The sequence below is a fragment of the Salvelinus fontinalis genome, chromosome 31 (assembly GCF_029448725.1).
Source record: "Salvelinus fontinalis isolate EN_2023a chromosome 31, ASM2944872v1, whole genome shotgun sequence".
Lineage (NCBI taxonomy): Eukaryota > Metazoa > Chordata > Actinopteri > Salmoniformes > Salmonidae > Salvelinus > Salvelinus fontinalis.
Window position 1 is genome coordinate 22497078 of NC_074695.1, and position 13256 is coordinate 22510333.

At 45.6% G+C, this 13256-nt stretch overlaps 1 protein-coding gene across 1 annotated transcript; it reads right to left on the reverse strand.

Moving 5' to 3' along the window:
- Nucleotides 1–242: 242 nt before the first annotated feature.
- LOC129829922 (prepro-urotensin II-beta-like) lies at nt 243–10520 on the reverse strand. The gene is made up of 4 exons (XM_055891939.1): nt 10394–10520; nt 983–1108; nt 848–891; nt 243–727 (listed from the first exon to the last, which is right to left on the reverse strand). The coding sequence occupies exons 1-4, from the start codon at nt 10518–10520 to the stop codon at nt 614–616; spliced, it is 411 nt and encodes a 136-aa protein (XP_055747914.1). The 3' UTR covers nt 243–613.
- Between the last annotated feature and the right edge of the window lie 2736 nt (nt 10521–13256).

Below are 13256 nucleotides of genomic sequence, written 5' to 3' on the forward strand. Positions count from 1 at the left end.
GCCAAATGTCTGCTTCTCAGACCTACAGTGAACAGTACGACTCCTTTGCATGTCTTCTACAATGAATCACATCCCCTTATGACTCAAATAAAGACTGTGGGCATTATATTATGTTCTTCATGTGGTCTTTTTGCTTGAAGAGATGTCAATGTTTATTTTATCACAGACTGCATAAATGCATTTGGTAGTTCAATGAGTAATTTCCCAGGGACCAGACATCCAACGGAGAGCTTTTCCAAGTAGAAGATTTTATTTGTATTTAATATACAGCACAGCCATTTAGTTCTTCATGCAGGTCACGTTTGCTCAGTAACATCAAACAGTGAACATTTTAAACACACAGGTGGGACAGGGATAAAAACAAAATAGTCTGCAAACATACTGTAACATATATCAACCTGTGTGATATCCATTCAGTCCATCCCTGTCTGTGTGTAGTGTCCTTATGTGTGTGTGTTTTCCTGTGTGTGAATGTACATTATGCATGCATGTACATATGTGCGCATCTGTATGCTTTGTTGTGTGCAAGAGAGGGGTTGTGTCTCAGTACAAGCCACATCTCTTCATCATAATGCATGGTGTGAATGTATTTCTCTATGGACGGTTGACTGGGTTAGACACAGTACTTCCAGAAGCACTCTGAGGCACCTCTTCTTTTCCTAGACTGCTTCCTGATGCCAAAGAAGCGGCTGAAGGTGTTGAGGTGACTCTGTTTCTCCAGCCACTCCTGAAACAGAGAACAATTACCGCTGTAGTAGTTCATGCTTCATGAAACCGCTACTCCCAAAACAAAATGTGATAGGAGCTTAATATATGCTCCTTATCATCTTTCAGTTTAAAAACTCACATCTTTCTTCATCTGTCTTTCCAGTAGTCCAGCTACACTGAGACCTAAGAGAGACGAAGGGTGAGAGAGAATGTTGTGATACTTCTCTTGGTGTAACTGTTTAGACACAATACCAACTAGTTTGTGTGATCTCACCGTCTCTGATGAGATCTCCAGACAGTAGGGATGAGTATCTGAGTCCAGGGCCAGCTTGGGGAAGATACGTCTGCTCAGAGAAAGACAGCTCGTCTGGACTACCTGCTCCTCCATCCTCCACGGATACTGAACACAGTCAAAACACAGTCAACACTTACAATTGTGTTTATCTTAATCCAACCATGGGGATTCATGAGAAATAACTTAAGTAGCAGCTACACTTTGATGGTGTAAAGTGTATGGAACATTGTCACCATAATCAAACCGCATATTACACATTCAATATTAACACTGCTTCAGTTCTCAGACACAATCACACGTTGACAGATCAACTAGGTCTCAAAGAAATTATACCAGAACAGAAGGTCAAATCAGATTTGCCCAGGTGTTTAAAATGCCCTGCTCATCTGTGGAGGGGGACCAGGTGGAGAGACAAGGGCAGAGAATTTACTGTTAATTTGATGAATTAATTAACCTGCTACGTGACTTCACTTACATCAAATGAACCGACTGAATGCGTGACTTACAGGCTTTATGGAATAGCATTTATCTCCCTCACCTCGGCTACCCATCCAAACACATGACTCCCTGGTCACTGTACAATGTGATTTTGTTGATTTAAAAAATGCATTGAAAGCAGTTAGTTGGGCATTATATCCTGTAGCCTAATAGGTCATACACCCTACATGAGGATGGAGGTGTTTATGAATATTAGTCAGTGTTACTCCTCTGGAGCAGGTGTCATGTCTCACGTTGGATTATTTGGACTATTCGTCAGTTGCATTGGGGCTGATGTAAAAATGTATGCATACTGTTCTTATATTAAATCACATAACACATGTAACATTATCCCTGATATCAATTTTGATATTCATCCTACAATACAATGTTGGGACTGAAATGGTCAATTAATACAGCAGAAGGAAATGAGAATGGAAGTTATGGAGATCCAGGTAACTGACAAAATAAAGGATACACCAACATACATTGTCTTAATGGGGCGGTGGGCCACCATGAGCCAGAACAGCTTCAATGCATCTTGGCATAGATTCTACAAGTGTCTGGAACTCTATTGGAGAGATGTGACACTATCGTGATATGGTGACTGAGATGGCCATTACATTTGAGTCATTTAGCAGATGCTCTTATCCAGATTGACTTACAGTCAGTGCTTTCATCTACAGATATCAAGGTGGGACAACCACATATCACAGGCATAGTAAGTACACTTTTCCTCAATAAAGTAGCTATGAGCAAAATGGTTCAGGATTATTTTGATTATTTATTTTGGGGAGGGCGCATATGGTTTACATTATTTTCATGCTCATCAAACCATTCAGTGACCACTCGTGCCCTGTGGATGAGGGCATTGTCATCCTATGGGGGCAACATGGTCGCCAAAATAATGGTCAGAGTAATGGCCTTCCCAGCATTTTTATGCATGCCCCTGAGCATGATGGGATATTAATTGCCTAATTAACTCAGGAACCACACCTGTGTGGAGCACCTGCTTTCAATACACTTTGTATCCCTCATTTACCTAAGTATTTCCATTATTTTGCAGTTACCTGTCTATAAAGTATTTATTTACGGCTCCAGAAGGCCCCTTGGCCCAGATGGCATTTGAAGTCAGTTTAAGCCAGTGTAGGATTTGCCATGGGTCATTAATTGATTCTCAAACTGCTCAATGGCCAAGCTTGTTCTAGCAAGACGTTATATTTGTGAATTTCACTTTTGCCTAGCCCTGCAATAAATCCTCCTATTTCTATTTATTATGGATCCTAAATAGGCCAAGACACAGGCAGACGTAGTCATTGGCTGAGACGCTAGAGAGACAGACGGGGTGTGTTCATAGAAGGTAACATTTTGCAACAAAAGTACGTCACCATTTGCAATTGTTTATTTAATTAACAGAGGTCTCTGACGTCAGGGCCATGGCCTCTGGTATGATAATGGTATGATAATGGTATGATAATGGTATGATAATGAAGGTGGCGCAAGCGGCCGGTGACATTTACTTTTTTACAACTCATAGACTGTTTTAGTCAAGGGCCATCTGATTAATTTCATTTTTTTGGCGGTTTAAAGAGCATGTTTTAATAAAGTATTTAGTTGAAATTGAAATGATTTGTGCTAAGGACTCCAACAGAGCTGATTTAAAAGAGATTTAGAAGAGAAATATATGAATGTATAGGGTATAGCATTTATAAAGGAGCACAACTCAATAATCAGAGGTGGCTGATGGTGTGAGAGACAGCGGGAGGGAAGGATGAGAAGAAGTGTCACACCTCCAAAATAATTTTTTACAATTATTTTCGATCAGGATATGGCACATTATCTGGCAGGATTCAAATGGAGCTAAGTATTATGTTTGTTTTTATTTTTGTATCTATAAAGAATGCACATTCATGTATATTTGATGCATATAACTATCTGCTCGTTCCTAAACAGTTCACCCTAAATGTATGGGTGTAGCTGACTTTTGACCTTGTGTGTGCCACACACAACTCACGCCAGAGACAGAAGAGAAAGTGAGACACCCCACTCGCTGTTTTCTTTCTTCAAGGAAAGTTAATGAACTAAGTAGACCAGACCCAGCTGCTATTGCATTGGTGTCTACACACCCAGTGGTAAACAGCCTTGGTGAAATATCTTCATTTATCTACCATCTTCGCTCATGCCGCTGGCTTGTTGTCACCCATGTCATCCCATGGCCACAGCTTGTTGTTTTTAAATGGCACCAGCAGATGGCAGAAAATGCCTAGTAATTCAAATACCCATATAACTTAATTGTATTAAAATATAAATGTTATTTTAAACTTGTTGAAAAGTTTTTAAAATATACAATTTGAAAGTTTTTTTGACAAGTTTCAAGTATCGGATGTACTGTAGGCTACAGGATACACACACAAACACGTTTTTATTAGTCTATGTAGGATACATATGTAGCACTACTGCCTATGGGGGGTGATTCATGCCAGAATTAAGCCTTGTGATGCTACTGATACCTCTCACCAAGTCACTTAACGTCTTCCTAGCGTCATAAAATAATGCCATGAATTAACATGGACTGTCAAAGTTTGTTTCTAAGGCGTCAAACTGCCCACGCGTTCACGTCACGTGACACGTACACGTCATGTAGACTTTTTGTTCAAGTTGCGTAATGTGTCACTGTCACGTCACATAGTTATCTGAGTTTGCATGTAAGAGTATTATGAATGATCTTAAAAACGTCTACATGTGTTACGTGTTAGTTTAAGTGTCTGTTTAGTTCATCAATTTCATTTGTTGATTTAGCTAAAATAGGACTGTCACCTCAATGCAAAACTTATTAGGCTAGTTGATATTGCAGCCACCATTACTGTGTAGATATGCCTATTTCTCGCATCAATACGAACACAACGGCTTCTTGGTAGCCTAGTGTTTCGAGCGTTGGGCTAGTAACCGAAAGGTTGCTAGGTCAAAGCTACAAGATTAACTTTTTTTGTCATTTTGCCTGAGCAAGGCAGTTAACCCACTGTTCCCCGGGTGACTAATACGTGGATTTCGATTAAGGCAGCCCCTTACACCTCTCTGATTCAGAGGGGTTGGGTTAAATACGGAAGACACATTTCAGTTGAATAACTCACTAGGTATACCCCTTTCCTTTTCTTTGTTGGAGGTAGCCTAGGGCTGCGGTCCAAACACTTAAAAGACAAACCCTATCCCCTCAGCCCTCAAATTAAGTGGACGCATCATGACGTCTAACGAGTATATACTTACAGGGCAAGACGAACGAATGATTTTTAAATGGACCACCCTTGGCCTGAAATTCATCACTGGTTCATCCCATGATGATTGTGTTTTCAGCCACCAGTAGCTTGTGGGTGCTTTATATGCGCTACAGTCAATTATGAATGCATGTATACTTATATTAAATATATAATTGTTAATATACTCCTACTGTATGATAGCTAGAAAATTAATTAGCTAACCAACGTTAGCCTGCCTAGCTGGAACTTCTGAAGGAAGATGTTTATTTCTACATTATCCAGAAGATAACCAAACAAAAACATATTTACTTTTTACGTAGTAGCAAAATTTCTAACTTATTTGCATTCGTTTTTACTTACACTTGTATGTTGACTTCTCCATTGATGTTGTTTTTAAATTTACGCTGACTTTTCTTAGCGGATGTACAATCGTCACAATTTGAATTATGGGGAGTTTCAGGCCCCGGAATGAACATAATTGTACACTCGCAAAGCCGGTTAAAATGAGGTCTGAGGGGATTACGTTACAAACTTCTCTAGCTTGGCTAATCATTTGGACCACCCTCCAAGATGGCGACGGGGAATCCCCAAAAGGCATAAAACGAGGGTGTGTCTTTTAAGTGTTTGGACCGCAATCTAGGTCTCTAGCGGTGCATTCAAAACTCAGAAGTCAGCAATCTCTGACTTCCGACTTCAGTGCGTTCAAGACAACTGGGAACTCTGGGGGGAAAAATGAACCCAGACTGGGATTTTTGTTTTGAACAGTTATCCAACTCGGAATCTCTGGCATCTTTCTTTGACCTGAAAATCACTGATGTCATGATTTGACCTTGTTTTCCCCCCACTTCCCAGTTTACCGGATTAACAGACACAATCAGTCACCATGCAATCCTTCGTCTATACATTTCTGTGGAGATGTGTTGTGGTTAAAGGCAGGGTTCGAATTGAGTGGGTATGTGAGGATACAGGCCTTGTTACAGAGACTTGCAAAAAGCATATGCAACCACTTGTTTGCTTAGCCATAGGAAAAGCAACAGTCCAGATTTTATAAAGCAATCTAGGCTATAACAATAATAAACTACACGATTATTTCCGCAGTCTACTAGGCTATCGAAGGTCTTGCGCAGCCTAAACATCACAGGAAAATGTGGATGGTTTATTAAATGTTCTGCAATGTAGAGCTATGCCTAATGCAAAATACCCAAAAATTAGAATCGGTATTGTAACAATTCCAGTGGTGGAAACAAGAGTCAGGTGCAGAGAGCAGGAATCTCTTTAAAAAAAAAAAGTGGAATTTTATTTCCTTGACGTAATCACCTATAAACCGGTGACGCCCCACTAAACACTGGGCGCGTAAAGAGAAAATGTCCAAAGTCAATAGAGTAACAAAATCCACAAAATACACACCACAAACACGAAACAGAAAAACAAGCCCGCACAAAAGGGAGCGGGCAAACTGGGTTTAAATAACCCCTAATCTAAACACACAACAGGTGAAACAAATTAGACAAACTAAAAGGATAACAGAAAAGGGGATCGGTGGCAGCTAGTAGACCGGAGACGACGACCGCCGAGCGCCGCCCGAACGGGAAGAGGCACCATCCTCGGCGGGACTCGTAACAGTACCCCCCTCCCGACGCGCGGCTCCCGCAGCGCGCCGACTCCGGCCTCGAGGACGACCCGGAGGACGAGGAGCAGGGCGCTCCGGATGGAGGCGGTGAAAATCCCTCAACAGGGACGGATCCAAGATGTCCCCCACCGGTACCCAGCATCTCTCCTCCGGACCGTACCCCTCCCAGTCCACGAGGTACTGCAGGCCCCTCACCCGGCGTCTTGAGTCCAGAATGGCTCTGATCCTATACGCCGGGGACCCCTCGATGTCGAGAGGGGGAGGAGGGACCTCCGGTACCTCACCTTCCTGCAGGGGACCAGCTACCACCGGCCTGAGGAGAGACACATGAAACGAGGGGTTAATACGATAGTAAGAGGGAAGTTGTAACCTATAACACACCTCGTTTATCCTCCTCAGGACTTTAAATGGCCCCACACACTGCGGCCCCAGCTTCCGGCAGGGCAGGCGGAGGGGCAGGTTTCGGGCCGAGAGCCAGACCCTGTCCCCTGGTGCAAACACAGGGGCCTCACTGCGGTGGCGGTCAGCGCTCCTCTTCTGCCGTTCACTGGCCTGCTTAAGAGAGTCCTGGACCGCTCGCCAGGTCTCTCTAGAGCGCTGTACCCATTCCTCCACCGCAGGAGCCTCAGTCTGGCTCTGGTGCCACGGAGCCAGGACCGGCTGGTACCCCAGTACACACTCGAAGGGCGACATGTTCGTAGATGAGTGGCGGAGTGAGTTCTGGGCCAACTCCGCCCACGGGACGTACCTCGCCCATTCTCCTGGCCGGTCCTGGCAATACGACCTCAGAAACCTACCCACCTCCTGGTTCACTCTCTCCACCTGCCCATTACTTTCGGGGTGATACCCAGAGGTAAGGCTGACCGAGACCCCCAGACGCTCCATAAACGCCCTCCATACCCGGGACGTGAACTGGGGACCTCGATCAGATACGATATCCTCCGGCACCCCATAATGCCGGAAGACGTGGGTAAATAGAGCCTCCGCAGTCTGTAGGGCCGTAGGGAGACCAGGCAATGGGAGGAGACGACAGGACTTAGAGAACCGATCCACAACGACCAAAATGGTAGTGTTCCCCTGAGACGGAGGAAGATCCGTCAAAAAATCTACTGATAGATGAGACCATGGCCGTTGTGGAACCGGAAGGGGTTGTAACTTCCCCCTTGGTAGGTGCCTAGGAGCCTTACTCTGAGCGCATACCGAGCAGGAGGAGACATAGAGTCTCACGTCCTTAGCCAAGGTGGGCCACCAGTATTTCCCTCTAAGACCACGCACTGTCCTCTCCACCCCCGGATGACCCGAAGCAGGTATTGAGTGAGCCCACCGAATCAATCGATCACGAACACCAAGCGGTACGTACCTACGGCCAGTCGGACACTGGGACGGCGCAGGTTCTACCCTCAACGCCCGCTCGATGTCCGCGTCCACCTCCCATACCACCGGAGCCACCAGACATGAGGCGGGAAGGATGGGAGTCGGATCGATGGGCCGGTCATCCGTGTCATAGAGACGAGACAGCGCGTCGGCCTTTGTGTTGAGGGAACCTGGTCGGTAAGAGATCGTAAATCTAAAACGAGTAAAAAACATGGCCCACCTCGCCTGACGCGGATTCAATCTCCTCGCCTCTCGGATATACTCCAGATTGCGATGGTCAGTCCAGATGAGAAAAGGGTACTTAGCCCCCTCAAGCCAGTGTCTCCACACCTTCAGGGCTTTTACCATAGCTAGTAACTCCCTGTCCCCCACATCATAGTTCCGCTCCGCCGGACTCAACTTCTTAGAAAAGAAAGCACAGGGACGGAGCTTCGGTGGCGTGCCCGAGCGCTGTGATAGCACGGCTCCAACACCAGCCTCGGACGCATCCACCTCCACTATGAACGCTAATGAAGGGTCCGGATGTGCCAACACGGGAGCCTCAGTGAAACGTGCCTTCAACTGGTTAAAAGCTCTCTCAGCCTCGGCCGACCACTGTAGACGCACCGGCCCTCCCTTTAGCAGTGAGGTAATGGGGGCCGCCACTTGGCCAAAACCCCGGATAAACCTCCGGTAGTAATTGGCAAACCCTAAAAACCGCTGCACCTCCTTTACCGTGGTTGGAGTCGGCCAATTACGCACGGCGTTAACGCGATCACACTCCATAACCACCCCTGACATGGAAATGCGATAACCCAGGAAGGAAACGGCTTGTTTGGAAAACACACATTTCTCAGCCTTGACGTATAGGTCATGCTCCAGCAGCCTCCCAAGAACCCTGCGCACCAGGGAAACATGCGCGGCGCGTGTAGCAGAATAGATCAGGATGTCATCAATATACACTACCACACCCTGCCCGTGCATGTCCCTGAGAATCTCATCTACAAAGGATTGGAAAACGGCTGGAGCATTCTTTAACCCATACGGCATGACGAGGTACTCATAGTGGCCTGATGTGGTACTAAACGCTGTTTTCCACTCGTCTCCCTCCCGAATACGCACCAAATTATACGCGCTCCTAAGATCCAGTTTTGTGAAAAAACGTGCTCCGTGGAATGATTCCACCGCCGTAGCGATGAGAGGTAGCGGATAACTAAATCCCACTGTGATTGAATTTAGACCTCGATAATCAATGCACGGACGCAGACCTCCCTCCTTCTTTCTCACAAAAAAGAAACTCGAGGAGACGGGTGACATGGAGGGCCGAATGAACCCCTGTCTCAGAGCTTCCGTGACATATGTCTCCATAGCCAACGTCTCCTCCTGTGACAAGGGGTACACATGACTCCTGGGAAGTGCAGCGTTCACCTGGAGGTTTATCACACAATCCCACCGTCGATGAGGTGGTAATTTAGTCGCTTTCTTTTTACTAAAAGCGATAGCCAAATCGGCATATTCTGGGGGAATGCGCACAGTGGAAACCTGGTCTGGACTCTCCACCGAGGTGGCACCGATGGAAACTCCCACACACCTACCTGAACACTCCTCTGACCACCCCTGAAGAGCTCCCTGTCTCCAGGAAATGAGGGGATTGTGAATGGCTAGCCAAGGAACCCCCAACACCACTGGAAACCCAGGTGAATCAATAAGGTAGAAACTAATCTGCTCCCTATGATTCCCCTGTGTTACCATGTCCAGCGGAATCGTGGCCTCCCTGATCAGCCCTGACCCTAGTGGTCGGCTATCTAAGGAGTGCACAGGGAAAGGAGGGTCTATCTGCACCAACGGAATACCCAACTTACGGGCTAGACCGCGATCCATAAAACTCCCAGCTGCGCCTGAGTCTACGAGCGCCTTATGCTGGAGAGAAGGGAAAAACGCAGGGAAAAAAATAACCAAAAACATGTGACCGACAGGAAGCTCTGGGTGAGTCTTGTGCCTACTCACCTGGGGTGATCGAGGAGTATTCCGCCTGCCATCTCCACTCCCAGAGGCGCTCCTCCAACACCGGTCTGAAGTGTGTCCTCTCCTGCCACAATAGGTGCAAGAGAAGCCACCTCCTCTGGCCCCCCTAGATGCAGCCCCTCCCAACTCCATCGGGGTTGAAGCGGGAGGACTGGGAGGTGGAACGGACAGGACCCCCTCTGAACGCCCGCGGGCAGCTAGCAGGTTGTCCAGTCGTATAGACATGTCAATTAACTCATCGAGAGAGAGCGTAGTGTCTCGACAAGCTAGCTCCCGACGGACGTCCTCCCGAAGGCTACATCTATAATGGTCCATCAGGGCCCTGTCATTCCACCCCGCGCCAGCAGCCAAGGTCCGGAACTCCAAAGCGAAGTCTTGCGCACTCCTCGTCTCCTGTCTGAGGTGGAACAGTCTCTCACCCACCGCTCGGCCCTCCTGAGGGTGGTCAAATACGGCCCGAAAGCGGCGAGTGAACTCTGGGTAGTTGTCTCGAACCGAGTCTGGGCCGTTCCAGACCGCATTAGCCCATTCCAGGGCTCTACCCGTCAGACAGGAGATGAGGAGGCTAACACTCTCCTCTCCAGAGGGAGTCGGACGAACAGTGGCCAAGTAGAGCTCCAACTGGAGCAAAAACCCCTGGCACCCAGCCACCGCTCCATCGTACTCCCTTGGGAGCGCAAGAGGCAATGCACCCGAACCTGATGCTGACGTTGATGGGGAAGGTTGCGCCGTCTGGGAAGGAGCTGGGGTTGTAGTCGGGATACCACTCCTCTCCCATCGTTCCATCCTCTCCATCATCATGTCCATTGCCGTCCCTATCCGATGGAGAACGGCGGTGTGATGCTGGACACGCTCCTCCATCGATGGGAGAGGGGTGGTTGCTGCTTCTGCTGACTCCATTATTCTTGGTGCGGGCTTCTGTAACAATTCCAGTGGTGGAAACAAGAGTCAGGTGCAGAGAGCAGGAATCTCTTTCAAAAAAAAAAGTGGAATTTTATTTCCTTGACGTAATCACCTATAAACCGGTGACGCCCCACTAAACACTGGGCGCGTAAAGAGAAAATGTCCAAAGTCAATAGAGTAACAAAATCCACAAAATACACACCACAAACACGAAACAGAAAAACAAGCCCGCACAAAAGGGAGCGGGCAAACTGGGTTTAAATAACCCCTAATCTAAACACACAACAGGTGAAACAAATTAGACAAACTAAAAGGATAACAGAAAAGGGGATCGGTGGCAGCTAGTAGACCGGAGACGATGACCGCCGAGCGCCGCCCGAACGGGAAGAGGCACCATCCTCGGCGGGACTCGTAACAGGTATGAGTCTATGCATCAACCAAACATTTTAACAGATAAAAACATGTATTATTCAGGAGAATCCCATTGAATCAGGCTATTCATTTCAGTGCAGTTGCGTTCTTACGCATATCCTTAGACTAAACGGAACCTGATGAAGCCTGAACATTTAAGCTGTTAGTCATTGATTTAGTCCACAATTGCCTACAGATTTGATACACATGAAGACCTATATTTAATCTGGAATTGACAAACAAAAGCCTGACTAGGATCACGACTTTCCCCCACGTCATATTTATTACCAATTAGGCTAAATATATTCCTACTAATTTGCATGGGCTAACTATTGTGATTAATGTTATTTACCATCTTCTGCTTTTTATGAATAAACAGGCATCAGGGTAAACATAATATCATTTCAATGCCCCCCCACACACATATTAATGTTACTTACCTTACAGATCACAAAGTGAACTAATTTCCACCCCATTCATATGCAAATACATTTGATTCATACACTGGCTTGTCTGGCTGGCATGTTTTCATTTTAAACAGGCATTCCCTTATCGACACTGAAAACATTTTCATCCTCAATTATGATTTAAAAACAAATCTCATTAGTACCCCCTTGTGGTTGAATATATATCTATTGTTGTGGTTGAATATATATCTATTGTTGTGGTTGAATATATATCTATTGTTGTGGTTGAATATATATCTATTGTATGTCTTATGATACAATTAATAATGTTGTACTAACAAATACCATCAAGGGATGTGTTACAATTTACAATAACAAACACCTTGTGAAACAGCTGTGAAAACCAATTTGGCAATATTTTAGATTTAAATACATAACCATTGATATTCTTTTGCTATATGTGTGTCAATTTTTTCAGATTTATTGTACACTCACATGGCAATCATAGACTGAAATACAGAATTCTGGTGTCTAGAATAGAGAGGAGGTGGGTCTTGTGTGGATGGGAGGTTCTGCAATGTCCAGGCGCTGCTGCCCTCTTTGTTCTGAGTGTTTGCTGTGCTCGTGTTTTTAGCTAATCTGTGTATCTCACATGATGTGCCCAGTATGATAGTTGTCTTGCTCTTTCTTAGCAGATAATGACAACTTGACAATAACAGTAGCTGTAGATGATGTAATGAAAAGTTGGAGGGTGGTTGGTAATGGAGGACATCAGGTGGATCCATGTCTGGGTGTTGGGCAGAACCCCTAGGTCCTGGAGAACAGGAGCACAGTAAAGGGAACAGGGTAGGAGACGTAAACAAGCAAACACACAGGTTAAATGATTATCAGGTAGGGAAAAATACAGTTATTGAATTATTTAATTAAAATGTTTGATTAGACATGGATTAATGTTAATGGAAGACAGAAAATAAAGGATACCTATCTAATGTTTGATGTCAGTGGGGTTGGTAAGGGATGGTCCTTGGGAAAGGTAGAGGTGAGTTGTGAGAAACTCCAGGGTGGTGTCATGACCACTGGAGTCATACACCTTAGCAGTACCTACCTGGAAGTGGCGGTTACTTAACGTGACCCAGTGGTTAGCCTTGAGATTGACTATTTGGAGAAACCCCTGGGCCAGTGTTGGTACTGCTGACAGCATGGCGATGCCATCCACCACGAGGCAGCAACTGCAAATAGTTATCTGAGATTTTTTATATTCCCCTTAACGGATGTTGACCCCAGCTAGGAGTGAAAGAGCACCAAGCTTTCCCGGGTCTCGCCTTCCGTTCGTCCTTCTTCCAAGCCAAGTCATTCGCCTAGATGTCGAAGTACTTTGTCCCCTTGATTCTTCTCAGGTGGCTCCCCTTTTTCTCATGCGCTCTGTCCATGTTCAGTCTCACCTTTACTGATAATGGAAATAAATGCAATTATATTTAATATTATTACATATGCATATCTTATATCTCTTGGAAGGCCAGAAAATAAATTAACAGCAGACAATTTTTACCTGGTCAAAAACTTCCACATCCTTCTCAGTCCGTGCCTGAAGGGGGTCTTTGAAGGAGTTCTAATCTGGTTTGACAACTTCCACCACATCAGGTGGAGCATCAGTGACCTCAAAGTACGTTATACAAAAACAGCAAAAGAAAAACACTAAGTCAATCAAAAAAAGTATACTACAGTATATGCAATAATGTTATATACAATTGTATTGTTTACATCAGTTAACTGCTGCAGCTCCCCTCCATATA

Bases quoted from the DNA above. Each gene is read 5' to 3' on its own strand.
- LOC129829922 (XM_055891939.1), bottom strand. From the start codon at position 10,520: ATGGGAGAGGAGTGGTATCCCGACTACAACCCCAGCTCCTTCCCAGAC. The intron at 1,109-10,393 runs GTGGCTGGGTGC...GACTGTGTTCAG, and splicing joins CAAGGGAGTACGATGGAGCG to TATCCGTGGAGGATGGAGGA. The intron at 728-847 runs GTGAGTTTTTAA...TCTCTGTTTCAG, and splicing joins AAAGACAGATGAAGAAAGAT to GAGTGGCTGGAGAAACAGAG.